This window comes from Anguilla rostrata, chromosome 13, assembly GCF_018555375.3.
Source record: "Anguilla rostrata isolate EN2019 chromosome 13, ASM1855537v3, whole genome shotgun sequence".
Taxonomy (NCBI): domain Eukaryota; kingdom Metazoa; phylum Chordata; class Actinopteri; order Anguilliformes; family Anguillidae; genus Anguilla; species Anguilla rostrata.
Window position 1 is genome coordinate 29,799,985 of NC_057945.1, and position 27,410 is coordinate 29,827,394.

At 41.8% G+C, this 27,410-nt stretch overlaps 1 protein-coding gene across 4 annotated transcripts in view; it reads right to left on the reverse strand.

Annotated features, from left to right (window-relative positions):
* Window positions 1–1,399: 1,399 nt before the first annotated feature.
* Window positions 1,400–27,410, reverse strand: part of hdac11 (histone deacetylase 11) — a 30,583-nt gene continuing 4,572 nt past the window's right edge. For 3 of the 4 annotated variants that reach the window (XM_064304517.1, XM_064304516.1, XM_064304514.1), the window contains 8 exons: window positions 27,352–27,378; window positions 26,843–26,959; window positions 21,225–21,267; window positions 17,715–17,791; window positions 16,413–16,475; window positions 8,742–8,838; window positions 6,250–6,428; window positions 1,400–4,766 (listed from right to left, as the gene is read on the reverse strand). In XM_064304517.1, coding sequence (XP_064160587.1) covers window positions 4,527–4,766; window positions 6,250–6,428; window positions 8,742–8,838; window positions 16,413–16,475; window positions 17,715–17,791; window positions 21,225–21,267; window positions 26,843–26,959; window positions 27,352–27,378 — 843 coding nt within the window. In that variant the 3' untranslated portion in view covers window positions 1,400–4,526. The remainder of the gene's footprint in view (window positions 4,767–6,249; window positions 6,429–8,741; window positions 8,839–16,412; window positions 16,476–17,714; window positions 17,792–21,224; window positions 21,268–26,842; window positions 26,960–27,351; window positions 27,379–27,410) is intronic. The other variant, XM_064304515.1, reaches the window with a different exon arrangement.

Genomic DNA, 27,410 nt, shown 5'->3' on the forward strand with positions numbered 1-27,410 from the left:
ACAGGCTTGATATGCATTATTCAACTTTAAATATTTATCTGGAATATATTTACCAGTGAGAAGGGATTGTGTGCAGACCATAAATTATGCACCTGCCACCTACCAATTCCAAATCCAGGAATGATGTTTGTGATGAGTGGCACAGAACCTGCTGGATTAGGTTTATCAGCAAAAGGGGGTCTAATAACTCCATCTAATCTCATTTCCATCTATATTGCGCTGGCTGAACAATGCACAGGGTCCTCCATGCTGATCCAGCTACTTCAACAGAAAGACCCAAAGGGCCCAATGCAGAGAAGAGGTGGCCTTTATTTTTAATGACATCACCATTTCTGTGCGGACGGCGCATAAGCACATTACCTTTACCTTGAGGTTCCACTGAGGCACTGTACGTAGTCAGCAGCCAAACGGCGATGGAGATTACGTCAAGCTGGGTCCGCACGGCAAAGCCTGAAATAAACATCACAGTCCTTTTTTCCCCCTTTCTCTGGAAAAAATTAAAGATGGGCCAATGAGACTGCCGGGGAGGAAGGACACTCACCTTTAAATGCCACCACCTTAGAGGAGTCTTTCAGAAAGAGAGTACTACACAAACAAGTGTACGAACAACAATACCTTCTGCACAGGGAGGCTATTCTGCTATTCAGAGAAATCCTGAAATGGTGTCATGACAAATGTAACCTAGTTCTATTTTTCTTCAAGAACGTAATAAAGCATCGAAAACATCAAGGAAAAGTGACTCATTCTGCAGAGAATCATTTTAGTTCACACTTTTTAAGTTTTTAGGTTTCGATCCACCATGAAAGGTTGAGTAACATGGATTTCTTTATGGAGAACCAGGGAACTAACAGACCATCATATTCACACGGTTTATGGCAAATATGGGGTGGGAAGACTGTAAAACACAGTCATGACATCAGTTCTCATGAAACCAGCATGGCACGCACGGCTTTGTGTGCTGCCAGATGGACCGCATACATGATGTCAGATGACTGTTTGTAAAAGTGGAACCATGATGTAATCCCCAAATAGGAAGCAGTGACATCACAAGAAGTTGGAACTGTGCAACCAGTAGACACAGGCTACATGAAGCTTGGCTAGATATTTGGCCCAGGTCAGCTGCTAACAACAAGGTTCCAAAGTAAGAGTTTTGACCTTCTAGGTCCATGTCTGCAATTGGCACCAGTCCAGATTTGTCTGAGAAATACTCGTTCCAACCAAGAAAATAGAAACACCATGTCTCACAAAACCCAAGTGCTTTTCAGCATCCCTCAGCAAACCCCTTGCTCTGTGTTTATTCATCACATTTAACTGTGTGGAGGAGTGTACATAAAAATAGATGTAGAAAAATGTCACCATGGTTTGTCAATAAATTTCACTTGTACATGCAATGCAAAAGTTGGTTCAGTTATTTTATTAATCACATTATTTGTACATGGAAGTTCTGTTAAATATAAAGTACACACATCACGACTGAGAATCCTGAATCATACAGTTGACATTATGTATGGCACTTTTGTACACACTACTATCAGTATTAACAATTACAGAGACCTGGTGTGTTACAACCGAGGAGCACAGAGCGATCCATTGTAAATGTGAATCTCACTAATGCACAAAGCATAATCAGTCTCAGCCCCCACTGCTATTACTGGAAGTGTTTGTTAATCCAGTCACCGTACTTCAAACGGAGCGCTTAACATCAAAGATCTCACTAATTAGCACAGACACTGTGGATATGCCTTTTTTCAGAATTTCATTATAAATTAATCAGAACAGTTCTTGGGATATGAAGCCATACTATCTGTGCTGTTCTTTTTTATCATCAAATATGCCCCATAGGGCAATTTCGTCTAACTTCTAACTTCCATCGTCCTCTCCAGGGATACAGTACATGGGCCATTCCCATGGGGAAAATAAAAAGGAAACCCTTTCAGCAGATTGACAATAAGTCCCCACAAGCAAAAGAGACAAATGCAATGCAAATTGTTCAAGGCTATAAAATACTGAAAATCCATTTCCCAAATAAATAACAGAAACAAACCACAGAAGTCAACAGCGCCTTCATTACTTTCAAGTTCTCAAGATCACTTTTCTTACCCTGTTAGCACCCTACAGAGTTTCTGTCTTCAAATGCTCATTTCATTTCCCTTTGTCTCCAGCACACTGTTTGCGGTTTGCCAGTCCACACGCATGGACTTTCTCCATTAATTTTCCTCCTCTCAAAGCAGATACGTCTGAAGCAGATGCCAAGAAAAGCTTGACTGGGAAAAGCACAAACGTGACCTGAAAGGAATGCACACCTGTCATTTATTTCTCCCCAGTAAATGACCTGAAATTATTTTTCAGAGGGAAAGAGAGAGAGCAAGAGAGAGAGAGAGAGAGTGAATGTGTGTGTGTGTGCCTGTGTGTGTGCATGTGCGTGCCGGTGTGTTTGTGTGTGTGTCTGAGTGTCTCTGTGTGTGCATGTATGTACCTGTGCGTGTGTGTGTCTGTGCGTTTGTGTGAGCTTGTGTGTGTCTGTGTGTGTGCGTACGCCTGTGTGTGCGTGTGTGTGTGTATGTGCCAAGTGGGTTAAACCTACTCTAGTTATTAAGGGGCCACTGTAGATTCAAAGAAGATTTAAAATTTCCTTGAAGCACAACTTAAGGGGAAAACAATAATGAAAGCTGAGAAGTAATGTTCATAAAAGTTTAACTATATAAGTAAGAAAAAGGATGTACATAGCAAGATCTACTTCTGTACAGTAAACAACTACTTCTGACACCAAGGGAGCTTATGGTAAATTATTTATGGTAAAGTCTGTCCAGAAAGCAGCTAATGGTAGTTCACACCAATTTAAAACAGGCATATTTCCATATTTAATACTGTCCATTTTGCCACATACAAAATCAGGTGAGGTTATAAGAAATAAAAACAAATCCATAGTGAAAATGGCTTGAGAGCTTTACATGAAAACTCTGCTCTACTCTAACGGCCTTACTACTAACTACTGTACCAAAAACACAGAGAAAAACTGCATTTTGTTTTCCTGTTTTCATCTGCTTCACATGACAGATCAAAAGCAAAACTTGACTAACATACTGCATGAGACAGAATTAAAGTGTGTGTGAAAAATCTGCCACCAGTAATTTAAAAGATAAGCTAATGGCTGTTATAAAATCTGTTTGCTGTATTAGTCAAAATACTGACTTTGTCCACTAACATTCCAACCAGAAGTAAAAATGACAGCTCAGTGCCAAACTCAAAACAAGGCTTAAAGAATGTCTCTGTAAATTACAAAGTGCTTTTAAAACAGGTTTCTACAACAGCAGACGTGCACGAAGCGGTACTCTCTTATTAAGTTTGATTAACTGTATCTCGTAAGAATTCTGTGAAAGAGAACTGTAATCATTTCAAAAGGTGTTGTTTTAAAAAGTGTACTACAGCAGTACTACAACTCAGATAACAAAAAAAAATGCATAAACATTAATAACCAAGGCGTACAATGTAATCATCTGCCTGGGCAACATTAGCTCATAAATCTTAATTTAACTTTCCGTTACTCAAGTTGATTTCAGGTTTAAGGTTCAATTCCATACCTTGAAAAACTGTCCATGTTTTCAGTGTACAGCTATTGAAACTGATGAATTCAATCTCATCCGTTCAAATGGAATCATGAAAAAAGGCTCCTAATAAGTTCATTTTAAAACAATCCAATGACTGGCATAAAGCACTTAGTATTGACTGCGATGGGCCAACATCATTTTTACCAGGTGTCTATACTCGTAAGTACCAATGTGATTTCACAAAAGAATACCATGTGTTAAATCGTGTTTATACGAGTTAACAAACCATGTGATATGAACTAAGGTGTAATTATTTCCAAACAATTTGAGTAAATTAATTTCAATAAACCATTTCATTAGCTAGTAACTCTTGGAGAATAAATAATGCTAATCAATGATATGTCAAGAACAATATAAGTTACCATTTATCAGCATATAAAATAACTCACAGATTATGTACAATCCGAGGCATTGCCGAAGAATTAAGAGTACCCTTCTACATTTCACACAGACATTATTTTTTAGAGTAACTGTTACGGTAAGTGTGCAAACATGTTGTTCGTTTAATGAAACATAAAAAAACCAGCATGGTTACAAAAAAATAATAGTAGTAAATCCACTTTTACGGTAGCTTAATGTTAAAAGTTTAAAGTGGTGTAGTGGTCACTTTCTAATGGCCACAGCTTCCACAGAGCAGGAGTAATCTGCCACACCACTGACACAGTACTACAGAAAGAATGAGTGGGAGGTGTGTAGTGTATTCTGTACATAAATACCTGAAAAGCTCACCAAACCCCTCAGAAACCCCCGCTGTACCTGCACAGTGCCCAAAACAAACCGCTCTTCCCTCTGTACATCAAAACACATTCCCCAAAGAGAGTGGTGTCTTTTGGTCGCTCTTCTTTCAAATGAGAAATAAGAGCAACAGCATGCGGAGGGCCACTCCTCTCTGTGTACTGCGTAAGCCTGAGGCCTGGATCAGAGCACAGACAGGGGCGCCCCCGCTGACACCGACTTGCTCATCATCAGGGGCACGAGCGACGGCCCCGCCTCCTCGGTGGCCCCTCCCCCTACCAGACCCTGCCGGTGCAGGTTAAGGATGGAGTCCGCGATGATGCGCGCGGTCTTCTTCTGGTAGCCCCCCGACGTCACCATGAGGATGGGGATCCCGTGCCGCCGCGCCGCCCTGAAGACGATCTCGTCCCTCTTAACGATGCCCTGGGGGGGTAGGAGAGGAGGCGCGCGCCCCAAATTTCTGTTACCCTCATCGTTCGCAATCAATGGCCTCCACCACGTCACGCAGGCGAGCAGGCCTAATGCTTATTTCTGCCTGCCCTTTTCCCCATCTGAGCGCTGATTGCTGGCGGTAATTGCCGCGATGTTTCGCTGCACCTGGAAACAGAGGGCCTTTCACGCGATGAAATGAAAGGGGAGGGGCCGGGGAGGAAGCCATTACACAACTGCACGTCCCTCGGGGGAACGGGGCGGGAACCACATCTGTCACATGAGGAACTCATAAAGCAATTTTTTCCCGCTAACCATCCACGAATCATGCCTATGCACGTATTTCACAGCTCTGTACATCTACTCGGAGCTCGGAGTGGCTGAAAATGCAACCTTGATGTGTGACAGAAGGCAAGCAGGGGATGGTCAGGATTTCTCATCAACAGCATGTGGACTAGCTTCTGGACCAGCTTGAGGAAAGAGCCTCAGGCGCTTGGAATTTCTCTACACTTCAAGTCCCTCAAACCTTCATCTGCTTCTGTACACAGAAATAACAGTTGTGAGCACTACAGTAAAGGCGCCAGCATACTCAAAACGAAATCAAACTTTTTGTTCACAAATGACACTATTTGAACAAGAGATTTCAATGCCGAAATTGATATTGTAACGCTAGGAAGTAAGCGGACTGAAGCGACATAAAACAGTACAGAGTTTGCTTTGAGTATACTGACCACGATGTTCGGGGACGTGCTCGTCAATGGTTCATTTTCAAAAAGTTTGCACATCGCTTGGAATGTACTGCCAACTTAAGGGCGTGATTTAACAGACACAGCACCAGTGAACAATAGGAGACGGGCTATAATGTGCTCAGTGCTGGGAGAAGCAAAACAGCTCTGGTCTGGTGCATCTGTAGAACATCAGGTTTGAGTGTCTAATTCCACATATTTAATTGCCAGTTTACGGACAAGATATTAAACAGAGGCTCCGACTCATTGGCAAATAAAGGCCTGATTGGAATGTGGCAATCCAATCATCCCTCAGTTTAATTTAATTAATTTAAATCCTTCTGCACCTTCGCTGGTGAGCGCTGAATATGCTGGTGTAAAACGACCACCAGGCGTCACCCAGGTGGGCGTTACATGTGGTTGAGGTGGAGCTTCAGATGAGCATTTCTCCTTCACTATAAAGTGATTAGAGATCCTGAGATGAAAGGCACTATATAAATGCATCACCATCACCATACACCATACCAACTTCATCACCACGGCAGTGACCATCATCATATTAATGATCATCATTCTAAGGAATTTTGTGCTTCATGATCATCTTTTACTCTAATTACATTTGTTTGGTGACTGCATACGGTCATTTTTCACAAGTTAAAAGTCATGCATCATTTTCATGATAATCATTTTCCCAGAGCAGGAGGGAGGGGTGGAGTCTTTGCTGTTTTCCAGCAGGTGACGGACAGGTGTACCTGTGGGGAGATGGCCAGCCCCCCCAGCGGGTCCCCATCCAGGATGTCCGTCCCTGCATTGTAAATGATGATGTCAGGACGGGTCTCGTTCAGCGCCCCCTCTGAGTGAAGCTCCACCTTCTGCAGGTACTCCTGGTCCTCCGTCCCCCAGTCCAGCTCCACCTTCCTCTTTATGGCCCCTGAAATGCACCCCCCAGCATTACTACGTGCTCCACATGAAACATCGCCACCGTTCCAAATGAATTCTGAGACTTCGGTGACTCCACAGCAGGCAAATCACTTCTCTTTTTTCTTTTATGATGTACAAAAATATCATTGACATTTTCCATGATGACACCATGCTGAATTTTGAGTGCACCTGCCTCACCAGAGGATGATTACAGTTCAAATCTCTAATCACAAGATTAGCCTAAAAGCAAATAACATCTGCCAGGCTATTCCTGTGTATACACAGTACACATAAATCACTGTCCTTGATAAACATGAAAGGAAAACAATACAGAATACAGAAAAAATATATATAGTGTAATAAAAGGCTTTACAATAACAGATGAACATCACAGCATATAAAAACCATATCTTTCATAAAATAAGCCATTTAAGTTTGAACAGCAGAGAGCTGCAGGCAAAAACTATTATGTACTGTATACCACCATGTGAGGAGGCTGTCTAGCACCAAACTCCCCAAAGTCCTTTAAGGTGTATCCTGATCCAGGCTTTTACAAAACTGTGATCCAATACAGAAAAGCTTGGGTTGAGTTACTGCCACATTTAGGTTGAGTTACTGTCACATTTATTCACGTTGTTATACATAACTTTGATGGTTTACTTGAAGCAGAAGTTGACACCTATACAAACTTTGCATCATTACCTCTTTTTAAACTTTTATTTAGACACTTTCTTTTCTACTCCATTTAATTGCTTATCTCCAGTTGGTCTTTGGAAGGATTTATCTTGATTAGATTTATCTTGGGTATTCTTTAAAAAAGAGCATGTCAAAGGTCCCAAGTAATTAACATGAGTGTGTCTGAATTACTTTTCACATCTTTCACATGGTATTACCAACCGTTTGCAGATTTGATCATGATTTGATATTGTGTGCACTGGAAAATAGAAAATTCACATGTGGGTGTCCAACGTCATCATTTCTCATTTAAAGTTGTATTTAAATTGAGTAAAAATGCACGAATCACACATATTTTATCATTAAGCATTCACACAAAAATTCTGCAAAAACAGGCTTAAAAGGAAAGGCACTACTCTGTTTTAGTAGGTATTAGTAAATCCTGTCTTATGTGCTATAATTAAGTCTTTCATGCCTTTTAACCACTGATGAAGACAAAATGAGGTCCCAGTAAAGAGAGTATTTGTCTTTGTAGATATGTAATGCCAAAAGAACACACATATTCGGGTTAGGAGGGTGAACATATTTGGAAGACAACAATTAAAAAATGTATATATAAAAAGATGAATGGGGGCAAATAATCTTGAAAAGAACAAAAGTGTACATTTTAATTGAACTGGCATAATTGGCTGGTACGTACTTACTGTAAATCGCAGAGTATGTTACCAAATGATTGAAAATAGAGAGGTGAAAAAACATGAACCTCGAAGAAATGACTCTCAATAAAATGCGACTTTTCAGAAAACTAATTTGTCAGCTCTGAAGTCCAGCTTTTGAAAGATAAAATGAGTGCGTTCTGCCTCAGTGTTGTGGAGGAACAGCGTACGTGGAAAAACTGCAGCTTCTTAACTGACAGGAAAACAGCCAATTCCCCGTGCAGGTGAAAGGCAGCTGCCAGCCATCACAAAGGAGCAGCACTGAGATTATGCATAATTAAGCAGCAGTCACTAACACATGGAGGCTGTAACTGGAGGAGACACATTCGCTTTTTACTGCTTATTTCAGCTTTCTCCATAGCACCATGAGTAAATCTCCCATGACTTCTTCTGTGATGTTTAATACGGCAGAAGAAATACATTGCTGGCAGAGTAATAAACTAACCTAGAATTAAGTTTGTATTCTTGAATATTAAATCTCCCAACCAAAAATAACTTCAACATTCTCATAAATGTCACAACAATAAACATTGCCCCCTGCAGGACAGCCAAGGCATTAAAAGTACTCACTCTACTCAGTCCCGAGAGGACACAATGCAAAACAGCCCATATTTCCACACCCTGGTGTTCCCACAGTGATACAGTTCACAAAATTCAACAAAATCAATAAAATAAACATGACCTTTGCCTTGGTAAAACTGCATACCAATTAACTGCTTACACTGAAGCACTGTGCATTCAGAAATGAGCTGTATCTTCAGACTGTCCTATGAAACCAACATCAGCCCTGAACTAGCAATCAACTTACATGCACGGCACAGTTAGCACCTTTTGTCCACATCAATACCTTTTCTGCTCATTTTTCTTCACTTGTGATGTAACTCTTGGTCAGGTACAGTAACAAATGATATCTGAAATACAACAACACTTACGTTTGGCATAGCCATCCCCAGGATAGATGTAGCGGTTATAGACATCCATTATATAGACTCTCCTGTCTTCCAGAAAGTCTCGTTCATGTCCATTTCCCTAAAACACAACAAAGCCAGAAATGAAGATAGAACTATGACTGTGGTTGTAATCGTTATTACTGGGTCAAGGTGGCATTCAAACGACCAATCAAAAACTACAGCAGTGACATGACATGATTACATCACTGCACAGCACAGTATAGATATGCAGCACATCTGAGGGAAGGGCATGAGCTTCCCGCTCCGCCGGCTGTAGAGGGGTCCGCTTCAGAAACACACACCCTACACACGGCTCTTCTTTCACCACAGCCTTGTACAGCCATCTGCATTCACAGACATTGTCATGTAATTAAAGCTGAGGACAGGCAAACCTGTTCAGCGCTTCTGTTAACCCCTCATTTCATTTTTCACTCCAATTGCGCACGCACACAGATGCACTCTGCAAAAGAAACCGTTTAATCTTTTAGGGGTATATATTGCAGATGGGGAGAATGAAAATGCATAAGGATTTTGGATATTAATGTAATGTTTTTTGGCATCAATGTGATGTAGTATTTGTGAATCAGGATCATGACACATCATTGTGACTTTAGCACTGTGTCACCTTATCTGTCACGAGAGGTGACTGGGCATAGGTAATCAGGTGATTTCATCTCCAGAATGTCAAGCCTTTAAGGAAATCAGGAAAGAATTACAGGTAATCACAGAGAAGACCCAATAAGAGCTACTTACCGAGAGAATAATGGCTTTATTTCATGATTATGTTGGGAACTGGACTTAGTCAGCACACCAGCACTCATTCTTTTGGGTTGATCACAATCAGCAATTTGCAAGCTGGCAACAGCAATCTTCCAATAGCAAACCTCAATCTGGAATACCACGAGTCATCACCCGATGGCAAGATGGAGGCTTCATCACGCTCCATTTTCAGATGGCTTTCATTGCCAATAACACTACAAATGACAGGTTGCATCAGCAAATCAGCTGTGAGGAGGTTGGCTATGCCGTCCTTGTTTTCAGGAACTCATGACTACACAGGGGACCAGTGCTCACCAGTGTCCAACGATGCATCAGAATGAGATGGAGTCAGCAACATCTACGATAATTGGTCAGCAAAGGAGCCCATCGGGAAAAGGAATCACAAAGAGAGGGCACGAGGATGACTTGACTTCGGCGAGGCGTTGTGACTTGTGGCCTCCCAGATTGTAGCCCATCATTGACAGATCGGGTTTAGCTGTTAGGTCCTGCCAGACTGAAAATTTGCTGGCTGTGAACTCCCCAGCTGGTGAGCGACAGCATGCTAACAGCCTACAGTAGCACCCAACACATTTATGGTCGAAATGCCTTGTTGCAGCTGTTCTCTTTTGGAGTGAGACATGTCTGTGGAGGCGTTGAATTAAGATTCAACCATTGTTCTCTAGTTACAGTTGTTCTCTTAAACTGGAACATTTTAGCTTTTTTTCTGTGATGTTCAATATGTGATATCACTTCATCACCTGTACCTAGGTACTTTGTAGATGAAGCACTGATGCAAATCAGTAATTTCAAAAAAAGATTTTTTAAAGAGTTTTTATGTGGACACTGTTGCCAGAGAAAAAGCCACTATGTGCACATTACACAGAAAAACTCCTCATTCATTGCACTACATCCAGACTATAGGAACTATACATGATATGGATCTACTGAAATCCCACTGTTATTCAATTGCACCTCCACAATGTCATAATTCTACTCTCAAGACCCAAATACTGATACATTAAACAGCACATTGTTGTGCTCCAATGTTCATTTGAGCTCTGCCAAATAGATTTTTTAAAACCATGGTGATTACAGGTTTTTCAAATGTGAGCCTTAATGTGTATCTTTATTATGATTTTGTTTCATGTTTTTAATGGCGTGTGTCCCCCGTGGTAGTTTGGAAACCTGCCCAGGGTGTATTCCTGCCTTTCGCCCGTATTTGCATGCTGGGATAGGCTCCAGAACCCCCCGCGACCCTGAGCAGGATAAGCAGGTATAGATAATGGATGAATGAATGGATGTTTCACGTTTTTAAGGATCACGTTTATGGTTTTTTTAATCAACTTGTCCCAGAAGCGTTGACCGCGGGCTTACATGTGTTACCAAACCGTGACCATGGCCTGGTTGATGGAGCACTTATTGATGAATGCTGCAGAACGGCAAAACCCATTTGCACTGCAGCTTTGGGAAATTACTGAATGACAACAACAGAATTGCCATTCCCCCATTCAAGTCCCTCCAGACAGGAAGTGCCCCTGACCAGCTGCAAACACAGCCAATCTGGTAATCCCTCGGGTGAATTGAGCACCAAGGCCAAGGGCAACAGTTTTGCCCGAAATTACAGAACCCCTCACCCACTCCCATTACAGCCATTACACTGCATTTTCATTACATGGACACATTAGGAACAGGCAGGTCAATACAGCACACCGGACATGCACTTGCTCAGGAAGATTGAGCTCCAGGATTTAGAGGGTGAGGAAGGGGAGACACACTTTGGGATCAAACATCACCAGTACTGTGCTCTGGGTGCTCATAAATTTAAAGGACCTGTCAACAAACAGATTAAGTTCTACTTTTAAATCATACCAACAACTTCCAAATGAGCCTTCTCATTCGTCTGACTGGGGGATAAAGCACACTCCGGAGCACCCCAGAGGAGGTATTTTTCCAGCAGCAATGGAGTCAAATATTTATAATGAAGATTAAAGACCGACAGGCTGATGACATGCCCACAGTCAACAGGAGCTGGATCCAACTTTCAAACAAGGCTTATACCAAGGTTTTAGCAGCACACTCTCCAGTCCACACTGAAGAAACATAATCCTCATACTTGATTGAGAAAAGATTTCTCGACCAACAGGTCTACTTATGTTGCACAAAAAACAAAAACCAAGCCCATGGAAAGTAAATGGGTGATGTCACAGTGACTTTTGTCCATATTTTTCTACAGTCTACGGCCTGCACATGGCCCAGCTCCTCAGACACACAGTGTGTGTGACCTGCAAGCACAGCAGAACACTGCCATTGTTCAACTGTGGCTGAACCGATCAGTGCACCCTCATTTTACTGCTATTATCTCCCACTTGTCATTGTCATAGCCTCCGCTAACAATTTGTAGTCATATTGTTTACTTAATGCACTTTATTAGAACTTAATCATAGATTCATATATGCAGAGGACAGGTTCCAAGAAAAGCACTCTCAGAGATGACACGCCATAATTCTGCTCCCCTTAATTGGAGTATAAGTTTAACTTTTCCACCCTATAATAATTTTTCCCTGCTCCAGCCATGCTGAGGTAGCAGTTCCTATTCATTTCTACGTGCTCATGCAGATCTGATCTTTTGTTCTCAGTGCTGCATTCATGAATTATTTACTGAGCATGAGTATTGATCTAGTCATTCTTGTCCTGTCCTGTCAATAGGTAAGGACCATTATTAAAATCAAGCTGCATTACAAAACGAATATGACAGTTTGGGACCACAGCCAAGGGCCGGGTGGATCTCGGTTCACGGTCAGTGCTAACTCAATTAAAAAGCTGCACTAATTGGAAGTGGATGACTCTCATTATGGAAAACAATGCAAGTTGTTCAGGGAATAACTAAACAAATGTCCATATGGATTCAGGGATGACTAACCAAACACATTCTTTGGAATGCTGCGAAAAATAGAGGAGAAAAAAGTAATCCATGGGAATTCGTGATCTATGCTGAAACCATTATGAGCGGGGTTCATTTCAGAATGATGCCTCTGCATTCATCTTGCTTTGTATTTCATAGATTCAGCATCCACTAAAACGGGGTAACATTAATCTTATTTCCTTTTCGTGAGAACGTATTTACAAAGCTAACTGGGGTGCCCTTCATTCAGATGCCTTATGAACAGAAAAAAAAAAAACTATTTCAAAAGGCTGAACCACTGTAACCTATCCTCCAAAATACACTTTACAACGATGTCAAATCCAAAGGAACATGCCCATTTATACCACGTCCAAAACTGCACTGGGAGCTCTGCTTACGGATGCATAAAAGGCAGTCCGTGCAAAAGGTTTGTTACAGACCATTCCAGAGCGCTGATGTCACCAAAATGAAAAACAGCTGCCCACCGATGGGGAGATTAACGGTCACTGGGTGACACCAGGACAGGGCGGGGAGAAATCTGTTAGCGCTCTGCCGCAGATTGATGCGGGGAAGTCTGGCTGGATTCCCCAGCTGGAGCCGGAGCGGCCTCTTTGCAGATAAGCAGCGCGGAGGCACAGGCTAAGGAAGGTATTCGTGGTTTTTTGGCTTTGGAGAAGCTTCCCCCTGCGAAAGCGCTCATAGCAGGCCCCTCGCTGCGCCTGCGGGCTTCTTCCGCGCTAAGCGCCGGCTGCCTGTTTGGGATCCCTGTGTAGTTCGTCCTCAAAGGTGCGGAGTGACTCTAGCTGGGAGGCGAAGTTCTGTGGTGGAGCAGGCCGCTTTTCATCCTGCTTAGCTCGCACGGGCTCCCTCTTTCGCCTCAGATGTACGTCCAAACTTCACCTAGATATGACGATTTCTTTTACTAACCTTCAAAAGGAGGCACACTGAGGCGTACCAGCAGAAAACCCCAGATGCCGCACCTTGAAGATTTTCTGCTAAGCTACTATACTAGACTGTTATATTACCCATTTCACTGAATTCAGATATCTTATAATAACCGGTAACTAGCCAAATTTTAGAGTAAAAAAAAACCCTTTGGAAACCCATAACTCAGTCCACAGTGTCCACAATGCATTAGGATAACGTGCAAGAAAATAAAAACCATATCACAGATGTATCTGCAGTAATGCACAGATAAAGCACTGGCTGAAAATGAATGCCTATTATGTAAAGGTAAGTTATGGCAAGCAGTAGATTAGAATCATTCACATTGATCACATTGTTAAGAACACCTTGATTTGGACCACAACAAGATTCAACAAGGAATACCCTTAATAAAATCATTTATTCTGGAATTTATGAAAATTGCAACTGATGGTTAACATGACAGGCATTTCTTTTGATATTCCGATCTGAAATTAATGGAATTTCCAGTATGGAAACACACATGCAATAAAGCAAAAGTTTGTCTGTTTTTGACACAAAAACTCATTTCATCTGCTAAATCTACACATCAAATGTGTAAACATTTTAGGAAGAGATATGTCTGTGCAAGGGTACTGCATTATTTGAAAATAATGACAACCAATTAGGCTGCTGCTTTCATTCATCCCAACACTACACCAGGTGGCTCCTCCATTCCCTGTCAGCACTACTAAGTTTCTACCTACACACATACGCGAAGATTCATTAAGGAATATTCTTAGGAAATATTTGGTTTTGATGAAGAGCATGCGTGTGAAGAGGAAACTATGCACAGTTCAGCTGAGCATATGCATGGTTGATTAATGGGGGTCTGGGTTACACAGACATGAACACAGAATCAGAGACCTGTGTGAGGTATTCTAATGTAGCAATGGCTGAACACCACAGTGTGACTGACTGCTTTATCCAGATGTGATGTATTGTGTATTGGACATCCCAGGAAATGTACATCATTGGTCACCCTCCCAGGGGTTTGGGCTTGGTAATTAGGACTGTAGAACAAAGTGATGCATCCACTATGTATGTAATGAAAGTTTGTGCCATTTTTTCTTTAAGTTTATGTTTTCACAGTTGCACGGATAAAAGAAACCTGAACCGAGCAAATGAAACCCTCTGGGATATTATTTTTAAGTTATTTACAGTCAGAAAAAATAAATATAAGCCCAACTTATAATATTACTCGTTGTTAGAAAAGGTCAGCATCACAAGGCGGAATCCTAATTGGCCGTACAACAACTCATATCCGACAATGGTTATGGCCGGCCCATAATGACTGTCAGATATCTACTGTTTACATTACGGCCTTAGAGAAAGAAACAATATAATTGGTAAGGGCAAACTAGTTTAAGGTCCATACAATATTATATTGTTTCTAGGTAAGAATGGCACCTATTCTCTCCTCCAGAAATATCAACGGAAATGCCCTCGGGGCAAATAAAAGTCACACTGTCCGAAGAATATAACTTGTGCATAGTCTCACCCGCTTCAGAGTCGTGTAGCTGAAGAGATACCAGAACACAAAGCGATTTATGGGGTGTCAGGGCCCAGCGTGGCCACAGATTTCCATAAGGGTCATGATTTGTTTTTTCCCCAGTTTAAGTTTGAATGCCAATTGAAAAAATTAATGTCTATGTAGAAATGGTTGTTCTGGCCTGCCAGCTGCAATTTACAATCATCCCCTCAGTAGTTAAAAGTAGGAGTAAATTTCAATTTACAATTTTCAATAATTATTATTAAATGAAATCATGTAAAATAGATTTTATATGTACGTTAAGTGAGGGGTTCTAGCACACAATGCCACTTGCGTTCAGTATTCAGAGCGCTGAACATTTTAACAAGGCCACTGACTGTTGGAACCGCTGGGTTCAGAAAACATACTTTTATTTAATCCTCACTTCCCTGACACCATGTAGACTTGAACACTGCAAAAGCCATGCATAATTATTCTCCTCATTTTTAATTCTACCAGGGCAAACAGACAAATTGTTTCCCAGAAGCTGAACCTCTAGTGCAACCCAACCCAAAGTCAAGTTTACTCAGTGAAACGTTCAGTGTTACATCCTTATTGCCTATTGGACTCATTTGTACTCTGTTAAAGTTGAATTAACACTAGACATTTACCATTTATGTGTCAGGGCAGAGAAGGGTCAAAATCATGAACTTTAAAACTGCTGTTCGAGCAGAGATGAACTAAACGATGATTCTAAGGGGAATCCTCAGGTCACTGGAAACACAGAACATTAGGGAGTTTTAATCTACTTGACTTATTAGCTATAGAAGTAATAGGCAAATCCTGGTATTTGAATCAATAGTTAATTAAAGTAACTCACAAATCATTCACTGATGTTTAAAACCCTAATGCTGGACTTTTATCTGGTCATTGAACTACCTATGCAGACCTTTCCGGAAAGAAATGAACACATGAACTATGCTGTACAGAAATATGAAAATTGTGATTTCAATACAAAAACAAAATTTAAAAAACAACAAACAAAATATTGCCTCAAGCACAGCTGTCAAATGTAATCAGCATTGTTAAAATATTTTATTTATTCTTTCTATAGTTACAAATATGCTTTTTGAAATCTGTAGGCGCACAGTTTACAATAAGTTAAAAGCAGGAAATACACATAAGAACACAATAAGGGAACACATGGGAGGAAAAAAAAACAGTACTTTCCCTTTACTCTTACTTTCCCACTTCTTACTGCATTTCAATGGGAAAGTTTCTGTGCAAACTCCTTTCCTTTTTTTAGGCAAACACAAACAAAATTACTCAAATTACTGCAGCTATGGATCAGAGGAAATATTTGAAAACTGGCTTTTACAACACAATCTTTAACAGCAGAAGTGGCTTTGGGTTTGAAAGTACCCTTTACCTTTCGCTTGAATCAGAGAGATGCAGCATTGACCACAGTTTTAAACAGGGGGCATTATCTTGTCGATAGTGTCAATTCTTCTGCAGCATTTTTTATTGCTCATTAGGGAAGCAAATGACTGTGGCTCACCTGATGAGCGTCCAGGTCGATGATGGTTGCCTTGGATACTCCCTCCACTCTCTCGAACAGAAACTGAGGAATGCAGATAAGAGAGATGGCAGTCATCTGCATATAGAGTAACAATGCCAAACTTAAAACACCGCCCTAGGATGGGTCCGTGACAAATGAACTCAGGAAAACAGGAAAACAGTCGAATCAGACATGAAAGGCAGAGTTTGACTTAAAGACTCCGGGCACTATTTTCCGACCAGCGCATGCCGAGTTGTTAGCCGTCACGCTGGCAAAGCGGTATTTTCGTCATAGGTTTTGATGCGCCTGAGCCATTTGGTAATTTCCTGACTCGCTGTGCACTAAAGTGGGAGCTGAGTCACTGCTAGGGACCTGTCAGTTAAAATACAGAAGTGGACTGAATTTTCCCTCCTGCCTGCCCAGACCAGGTCTACAGCGTAAAGCGCAGCCTATCATAAGGTGGATTGCTCATTTCGGGGCTTTCCCATGCAATGCGCGCATGATCACAGCCCAGTCGACTGTTTTCACGAATCCTATGCCGTTCAATTTGACTTTGATATAAACCCCAGCAGCAGGAAAAATGCATATTTTGCATTTATTGTTCGTTGTCTTTTTTCTTTTTTATGACTTTAATTACTGTGACAGCCCAACTCTGCCCCTCCCGCAAAAGAACATCTTGTGAGAAACAGGTGACTAGTATATCATTATATCCTCGTCTTCCATTGCAACAGTAGACCACTGAAATTGGCAGTACACCCTCTTAAAGGGACAACTCTTAAAGGGAATCAAGAGGTAATTTGATTGGCTATTAATAACTCCAGCTGCACCGCACCCTCTGATAATATATTCAGTATAACCCAGTCCTGTTTTGCGCTATGCTCTCCTTGTCTCTGGTCCCGAAAATACCAACACTCACTAGCCACGCCCAGTGCGCCCACGCTCCCACACCACTGCGCCGCGCGACACTGATTCCAGAGAATAGGGCCCTTTGCCTTAGGGAATGGGGTTATTGATTAAATCATTTCTCTGCAGTTTCACATGTTTACAAAGAAAAAAAGAAAACAAAAGCAAAAATAAAAAGATAAGATAGATGTGAATACCCATCTCAATATACACCACAATTATAAGTGCTAATTTAACTGCATAACAATGAGCAAAGCTGTAACTATCCTTCAATTCCACAGAACATCACGCTCCTTAAATTTCTAAACCACAGCTGGAGGGCACAAGAGGCCTGTGATAACGCGTCAGAGGTAATGCAGCCCATTCACAGGCCTGTGATACTCTGCCAGTCACTCTTACCTTGATGGCGAGTGTGATGTCAGCGTAGGCACAGAAGCCCCCTCCTTTGTCGCTGGAGCAGTGGTGGAAGCCGCCACCTGAGGGCACGATGACAGATGCAGCGAGTCAACTCGGCTTCGCGGGACCATGGCTCGAGACTCCAGGCTGGCCCATTATCCCAGAGAAACATAATTGGCCCTTTTTGAAAGCTATTGAGTGTATTGATGCTTGTAAAGAATGGAGCCTATCCTCCCATGAAATAACTAGGTGCGCGATGACACCAGAACGGGTGTTTGCCCCGGCAGCTGCTGAGGCATTGGGCGAGCTCGATCGGAATCGAAAGCCCGGGCGATTGGGTGGCCATGTTGTAATTGGTTGTACATCAATATATTTGGGTTCAGCTCTCATTTTCCCATCTCCCCTCACCCCACATGACTCTGCTCATTTAGTGGACATGTTACCGTGCATTTCAACGCAGGAGCCATGGCGGGGAGGAGGGGTGTTAAAACCATCCGCATTTTATTGCTAAGCTGCTCGGTCCTCCGTGGACACGGCGTTCAATTTAAGTCCGTCCTTGAGGCAAAATAGAAATCTATGTGGATGACAGAGGTTCTGAATGAACGGCCTTCGTTTGCTTATTAAGGTAACGTTTATCAATGCAGAACAACAGGGCCCCGTTTCCTGAATCATCAGCAAAGCGGACAGGGAAAGGGCTGATCCAGCAGGAGCCACACGGAAAAGACTGATGCTGCTCTTTACCCTCTCGCTTGGCTAACACCAGACACAGATAAGCTTGGAATACAGAAGGGAAGCGAGTGCAGACAACACAAACAACAATAACACACAAACAGCAGTAATGCAGAAGGGAGATCTGATTGGACAGTACTTTGCTGTACCTTCAAGTGATTCTCTGTATTATTTCTTGAATAATATGGGTTATTAATTCATAATCTTTAATCCTTTAGCCATTTGCAAACAATACAAATAATGTGCTATGATACAATACAAACAGCAATTTGTTCTACCTGTTTATACCTGTGTTTTTTGACTGTATGTGACAATAGTCAACCCACACTTACTGAGGAGCAGTAGAAAAAAGTGTTGTCATTTATGCATCATAGTCATTTAACAGTCTGTAAATGTCCATCGACCACAATGACCTCTCTGCTCTGTCCTTCTACGTCCTTCTGTGTCCGCCATCCAAAACAATTTCCCCGTCCACGTTCACACACTGACCAATCACCTCTCTCTGCCTCTCGTCCTTCTGGTACCATCCTTCTGTGTCCACACATGCCAAAACTCGATTTTCCCCATCTACGTTCACACACTGACCAATCACCTCACCTGGCACTCCAGCCTCTGTCTACCATCCACAATCACCTCTCAGTTACTCATCTGTGCTCACTGGCCAGAATAACTTACATGTCTGTGTCGGGTGACAAAATATTTCTGCACAATATTTCTGTGTGCTCACTGACCGAAATAACCACATTAATGCTTAACGCCTGTGTTCTCTGGCTACGACCACTTCACTATCACCTGACCACACACTGGTGAACAGAGATAACATCAACAAAATGATACAGAACACTGTTTCATAACTGTATTTATAAATACATGTTTGCACAGTAATTATCTAAACATGATTTTTCACCGGGTGAATGGCATAACTCCACAATGCACCAGATGGATCTGTTCAAATTCATTTTCATCCTTTCATCATTCTAGGCTCAAATAAACAGAGAACAAACAGGACATTAACCTGCAACATAATCAAAGTAAAATTAAAGGAAATTTCCATAATTAATTTATTACAATGTTAAGCACTTAAAAAATGAATTAAAATTTCATGAAATAAATTCACCAAAAGAGATACACAAAGTCAAATTAAAACATCTGTACAGTAAAATTTAAATAAATCTTTTCTTCTCACAAAGTCTCTTGGCTCTGTCATCTCCCATGGCCCGTGGTCTTATCACTGCTATGCTGATAACACACAACTCTTTCTCTCCTCCCTCTCAATACATAGGTCCCAGCACGCTTCTCAGCTTGCCTGAAGACATTTCAAGCTGAATGACAAATCACGGATTAGCTCACCTTGGCTAATACTGACACACTAAGTCCTCCCCCCTGCTGGACCTATCCTTCACCCTGAATGGCACCACAGTATCACCTACTTTGTCTGCTAGGTACTCCGTGGTACTGGACAAGAAATTGTCCCTCTCTGAGAACATCACAGCAGTTTGTCCATCATCCAGAAAAAGTGCTTCTTCCTCACCACCTACTCAATCACCTCCCATCTGGACTACTGCAACTGCCTCCTTGCTGGCCTCCCTGCCTCCACCATCAGGTCTCTGCAGCTCACCCAGAATGCACCTGCATCATCAGGTCTACAACCTCCCCAGACTCAGCCATGCCACTCCCCTTCTCATCTCCCTCCACTGGCTACCTATTCAGTATCATCATCAAATTCCAAACCTTGGTCCTACTGGATAGCCCAAGGGCCACATAACGCCAAAAGGCCATCAGACACTTAAAAGTATCTAAAATATCCTTCTCTGCACAAAAAAATCTGCCTCAGAAAATCATAAATAGACAATAAAACTGACATATTATCATAAAAACCCAGGAGGTAGACCATCTCTTTTAAAGTATTCGAAAAAGAGCACACTGAGCATAAAGGTGAGTTCACCTTCAGACACTTTGTCCACATTGCCCATTTTGGCACAATATATTAAGGTTAGCGAAGGCATCTTATTTAATCACAAATTAAATGATTTAGGGGATAGCAAAGCTGAATTAGCCAACATATGTATTTGCTATTTGTTTGTCTAAGGTTAATATCATATTTTATTAAGAGAGTGGCAGTTACAGAACATTAATTGTAACTAGAGCATCTGCTTCAATGTAAATATTAAGCCTTATAACCCCCATTCAAGCAGGCCTAATTTTAAGCAACACAATCACAATTAATGTGATAAAACAGTAACAAATATTCACAAAAAATTGTAAATAAAGGCTCACAAATATTTTTCAAAGTTCATAGACTAAAAAAATCTGACTACGCATGTAAGATATCCAAGCCAAAGATATCCAAGCAAATCAAAGGGTTCATATTCAAGATCATTTTGAACATACACCCATAAGTCAGGTTAATTTACCATTGTGTTTGTTGGTAGAAAGCCAAAATGGATAACCCTTTACACACCAGTGAAACGGCTGCAGATAAAGTTACAATAATCCGAAGCTTTGGAAGTGTCATACAGCAGAATCACACTGTACAGTACACCTCCATGACAAAAAAAACCTACAGGCTCTAGTTTTTAAAGTAGAAGAAATTGACAGTGCATTAGCTACACGCTGTGATGCATTAAATTTGATATTGCAGTCAATTAATGGGGAGAAATCCATTCCATATCTATTTTTCTGCACATTACATTACAGCACCCCATTCCACACCAGGGCATGGAGATCGATTGTTCTATGTGCCTCAAACAGTCACAGAAAAAATGTGGAGTATTTTCCACTCACCCACATTTATGGCCCACCCTCGATCCATGGCCAGCTTTCCAGCCTGCAAAGAGCAAAAAGGCACCGGTTAGCTTACAGTGTGACAGGAATACACGCCGAGGCCGATGAGAACATGCTCATTCGTATGGCAACCGGCGTGATGAATAATTATGAGGATATAATTGCGCTTGTTTAACACTGGGTCAACAGCCATGGCATGGCACTGAAAAATAATTCAACACTTGTTTATTACACAGGCCCTGTTTACAAACGCATTAATGAGGAACCATTAGCACTCTCATTTTGCGCATAGACAGACGCATACAAACATGAGATATGAACTCTGCTTCACATAATCATGGTTACAGCAGAACAGAGGTTCCCAAAGTTCGCAATCTCGAGGCCACACTGCGGCTAATTTAGCAGAAAATCATTCAGAAACCTCAGTACGCAAACCGAAACACGCAACGTGCGCTGTACGTCTACTTTAGCTGACAGTAACGGCGCAGGAGCTGCAATAGCCATTACTCAAGGGTGTTGCAGGAGCCACTGGACTGCACTGCGAATTTAATTCCAGTTTTCACATCACCTAACACACAGCAGGCATTCTTCTGACATTCACTGACTGACACCTCACCGCTGAGCAGTCGGAAAGCAGCTGCGACCTGTCACTAAGCCGATTCCAAGCAGACGTCTCTCTTTCATGAGGGACTCCCATGAATTCTTTCAGGAATTCAAATCAAACAAGAAGAAAATCCAACAGGCCGACTGCGCACCAGCAGGAGGGGGGTGCAGCTGAACTAATAACACAGCTTGGACATATCGATTTAGTAGGGTTCAGATATATGTGAGGACAGGGAAGCATGACATGGGAGAAATGTTATAAACACCAATGTTTGTGCTTTGTATTTCAAGCATAACAAAATTCAATAAAAATTGATCTCAAAAAGACCTTCAGTGCATTCTAAAACACTGCAGTTAGAAACATTTGGCACCGTCCTTTGATTTTCGAGATTTGTTATGGGGAACAAGGGACGACTAGCATTAGATAAAACCCCTCTGTAACGGCTATTATTGAGATCACAGACGCAACACACACAGCAAAATGATTCATACCACTGGGGTTCAAAATGCCTGCTGGCTGACCCGCCAGCTCTTCACCATTTCCTAAGAAGATGGACAAAATACCACCTAGCCCCTGTAATTCAGTCATTAAATAGAGTTTATTATACACCATTACTGCACAGGATTTTTCCTGCTGCAGTTTATATGTCTAACCAGAGTGGGGCGGTGTGCGAGCCTGTCTGTGCTTGAGTGGGGTGGCAGGCAGTCATAACAGCCTGTAGTATTTATGTACGTGCGAAGCCCACAAAGAGAACGAAACAGAAATGTGCATCGTAAAATCAATCTACTGCAGGAGTTTAGACCTAAATCTGCACTAAAACAACCTCAAATGGGCTAATATGTGGAAAGAGGACACAAAGATTTGACAGCTGTGTTCCATTACATTACAGAATCACACAGTAAAAATAATGGCTGAACAGAAACACTCTTGCTTTCTTAACAGCTCAATGTCTAGATATAAAAGACATTTACATCCATCTATATCAAACTTAAAATTCAATGATTGGTGTAGCATGCATTGAACAGTAAAATGCCAGATTACTGATGGCATATTATGATTTTGTAAGTAAAAAAGTGTGTATATCATGGTATAAATGCCAAACAAACATATTGCAGATATTTCCAGGCAAAAACTAAGAAAGGTTTTGAAACTAAGGTTTTAAGAAAACAAGTTAATATTTCTGGATCTGTTTTCATTAGTATGGCAGGATAAAATGATTTGCCTCATAATTTCTTCCATGTTACATTCCAGCATATTATTCCAACATTTTCCACAGTATGACAATCTGTCTGTGTTTCACAAAGGAAATTTTGTTGGTAAACTGCTAAACTTGCCAACACTGAAATACAAGTTCCTTACCAAAACTAACCCTAGTATTTATTTGTAAGTCAATGTAAAAGGCAAGTGTGCTACTATTCGGCCGGCTACATTATGTTCCGGCTATCGTTCAGTCAGTTTTTTTTCATTTTTTGTCATTCATTTCTCAGTGGAAAAACCCAAACAACAGGACAGGGCAAGTCCACAGATCCACAAGCACAAGCGGTTTTCCCATAGGTTGGGGGGGGGATGCACAGTGCACATAAAACCCCGAGAATGAGGTCAGTTACTCTTTCTGCACTGATGAAGAACCCCGGGAGCTAAGGCTGGATGGCTTTGTCACACACTCAGCGCACGGAGCCTAATCCCCCGGTGGCGAACAGCGTCAGGGCATGGCGATGCATAAAGATGGGGCTATTAAATCACGGTCGAGGTGCTCGCCTCGTCTGAAACACGCTCCTGGCGCACAGGGTTTTGCTCCTGTCTAATGCACACCACCCATGTCAGAGCCCTTCCTCGGATGCTTCTGTCAGAAATAATACACAGTCACACTGGGTTCACAGGAAACCAGCTTTTGTCAGGAAAGAGGCTCTTCCTGCATGGGGCTGAACTGCACTTCTCATTTTTGTCCAGTGACACCTTCTAATTTTTAGCAATCACAAGCGCTGACATGTAGTTGCGTGCATAACATTCCTTGGTATGATATTTAGTAAATTAATTTATGCACAAGAAATGCCCATGGTGCTAGTGATGGTGTAACTAGTCATGGAAGACTGAAATTTCATGAAACCACCAACACTAAGCAGGGCTGTCATTTACAACTAGTGACTGACTGATTTGGACAAACAATTTAATTTAGCTTTGAGAGTGACTGAATTACGAGGTTCATACAACCTCAAAACCACTTTTTGGATGGAACTGCATCTGCATAACATAACATAATGAAGAGAACAGGCCATTCAGCCCAACAATGCTCACCATTTTCCTGAATAAACTGTACCTAGCGCAGCTCACTGTCAGCCCATGCTCAAGCATTATTTTCAAAGACAGGTTCTGTGATTTTGCTGTGCAGTGGATATTCAGGAGAACAAATAGTTGCTGACGCAGAGAGGGCTGACTTTCAAGAAAATTCCATTTCTTTCTGTTTTATGGCTTTGTGTGCCTTCGATCCAGAGACCTTAAAAGCCCCTCAGCGTGGGGTAACTGACTGACTTCCTGTTGATAATTTAACATAATCTGCCTGAAATGGCCTTCACTTCTGCTGAACACAGAGAAATCATATCTGAGAGGAAGAGGCCCATTAAAGGCTTAATGCCACGGGAGGACATGGGCAAATACCCTGGAAAAACAAACACACACTCATTTCGCAGAGACAGCGTATCGGCGAAAAGCCTGACCGTAAGCAAGCACCGCGTCAAGGTAGGTGATTGAGTGGAACTTAATCAATGGTGCAATTACAATTTCACAAGCCAAGATGGCAGCAGCGAGCCTGACTGGGGCGGGGTGGGACGCACGGTTGTCATCAGCGTGGCACCTGCAGGAGTGGTCATGTGACATTCTGTCACATGTGCAGCGCAGCTATGCGGGAAGGGTCCGGTGATACAATGGGCGGAGTCGCATGCAAGCGGCGCCTGCGCGTGTGTGAGGGGCGACGCAGTACAGCACAGCACAGTGAGCGCTGCAATAGAGCAGCGACCGAAGTGTGACAGAGCATCGCTGTAAGACCGTCACAAGGACACAAGCCCAGGAGGCCCATGACCGATGCCATCATGGGACCAGAGACTGCCGCGAAACCGCAACTCTGACACATTATCTCATAAAGCAGCGGGAAACTGGGAGGTGAAACTGTTTCCAAGTCGTTCCTCACAGTTTATAGTCGGCATTCAAACAGTGAGAACAAATCCATCTTGAGGGCAGAGGATTCTCCATTTCAATTCAGTTTTCAGTCACGCTGACTTTTCAGTTATACTGCTCCTCTCCAATGAATTAGAAGTTAAAGGACACTTAATTCCAGACTACCTGCAAAGATTATTTTCATTTTGTGGGGTTATTAGTTTATATAATTTTACTATTTCAGCTGAGAGATATAGCGACCCTTTCAAATGTCAGTATCTAGCATGTACACTATTCAATACTATCTCAATCCACAGAGAGATGGAGATGGTGAAATACATTCTGGAGTCTGTATGAGAGACCACTGTGGCATTTCAATTGAGCTTATTATAAACTTATTAAACATTAAGGGCTCTTTGTGATGAGCTCTGGCTGTATAAAGGTGAAGAACGCTTCATACATTTATGTAAGTATGGTTACATTATACTCGCAGAGTCTTGGAACCTAGGCTTGCAGACCAGTTGGTTCCCAATCTGGATGACATTTTGTAGCAACTGATGATCCGTCAGTGTTAACATGATTTGTACGAAAGGGCTGATTCATAATTGGATTCAAGATAAATCCATTAATAAGTCATCTGTTTGTTACTGAATTCATTTAAAACGGCCTGTTTTCTGTCACGTACCTCAGGTTCCAGTAACTGCATAACCCTCTACACCTCCACCTCAGATGTTCCCAGCCTCTCAAGCAGATTGCATTCCCCAGGATATTTTTCTTCCTGCAATAGCCCTAAACTTGTGTTGCATAACACCCTTTCTGCTGTAATGCCTTTCTTTTAAATAAAACATTAAATAATACTCTGTGGAATCCAAAACACAATACGCCAAAGAAGTCACATTCAGATCTGAGGACTGATTAACCATTCAAACCGAGAGCAGCGGCAGTACAGTTTATTATTGTTATTTTTTCAACACTGGACTGTGCACCTTGAGACCAAGGGAGGGAGGAGAATAGATGTAGATCTTAAGCGTGGTAGGTATGGCGGCTGAGGAGACATAAACACAGGCAATGAATGTTCTTATAACAAGAGCTTTTAATGTGGAAAATAAAGCAAAAGACATGGTGTGAAACAGCCGATCCAATCTTAAGACCATCAATCAGAAGATCCCTGCTGATAAGGGGATTTTCTCTAAGGAGAATGTTGTGCTGACGGAATACCTCTGTTCTATTCATATTAATATATTGTGCATGTGTGCGTGTGTGTGTATGGTAAGGTGACCTTCAGTGCTCAGAAAGACGCCTGATAAATGTATTATTATTATTATTATTATTATTATATACATACCATGGTCTGGGTGAATACTGGATTCTGATTGGCTAGAAGGTGTGTGTTACAACCGTTTAAAGCACAAGTAGTTTGGGTCCAGTTTATTCACTGTTCTATATTCATAAGCTGCCTGCCCAGCTAACCAACCTATGTAAACATAGCAGCAGAAGTGCCAGCAAAAAAAGTTTATAATTTGAGGGTGAATTACCCTAAAATATTAACAACCTTACATTTTAATCTTTGGCAAATGACTATGGTATCAGCGTTAATGGGTTTGAATGCACTTCGGCAACATCTACTTCCTAACGGGTGGTTTTTCGCCTCTGTGTCCAGTGATACAACCCTTTAAGGCACACCTTGTGGATTATTCCTAACATATATCACAGTGCAGTACAGTGAGCCATCCCCCACTCTTTTCCAGGGGCCAGCCTAGTTCAGTAATGCAGTTCTGTCAGTGTGTCACCAGTTGACATGGCAGGCCATGACAGATCCAAGGACGTAAGGGCGAAAAAAGACTGACTGTTACCAGTGACTTACCATGATGGTCCCACCAGTCTGTGTACGTAGGGGCCTCAGCACCTTCCTCTGAACCAGGAAGTTGGGCAGGAACAGAAGGGGAGGGATTTCAGTGATGGTGGCCACCACCAGAGACCACTGAAAGGATAACGAAACACATACCGCATTGTGTAAATGTGGTTCCAAACACACAAATGTCTCACTGACATAACCTGTGTTCTTCCTACTGTAAAAACCACAATATGTAGTTAATACAAACATCAAAAAGCAAGTACACATACAACAAGTCACACAAAAACAGAAAATAAAATGGCACAGATATCTCAAGTTCTTGAAGAATGCACAAAGCACTATGGGAGAAGGAATAATATTTCAGGGTTGAAGCCCATCTTGGGTTTGGAAGGAAGATCTGACACAGGAGACAACTGAATGGCATTTTTTATACTGCTAAAGAAAACATTTCACAGGTCTTATCAATTCTGATGCACAAAAAAGTGAATATTTTCAATCACAGCAGAGTACTGGGATACCTCTCTTGAGCCCTCCAAGATATGGTTCTGCATGCAGTAAAAGAGAGAGAATAAATATA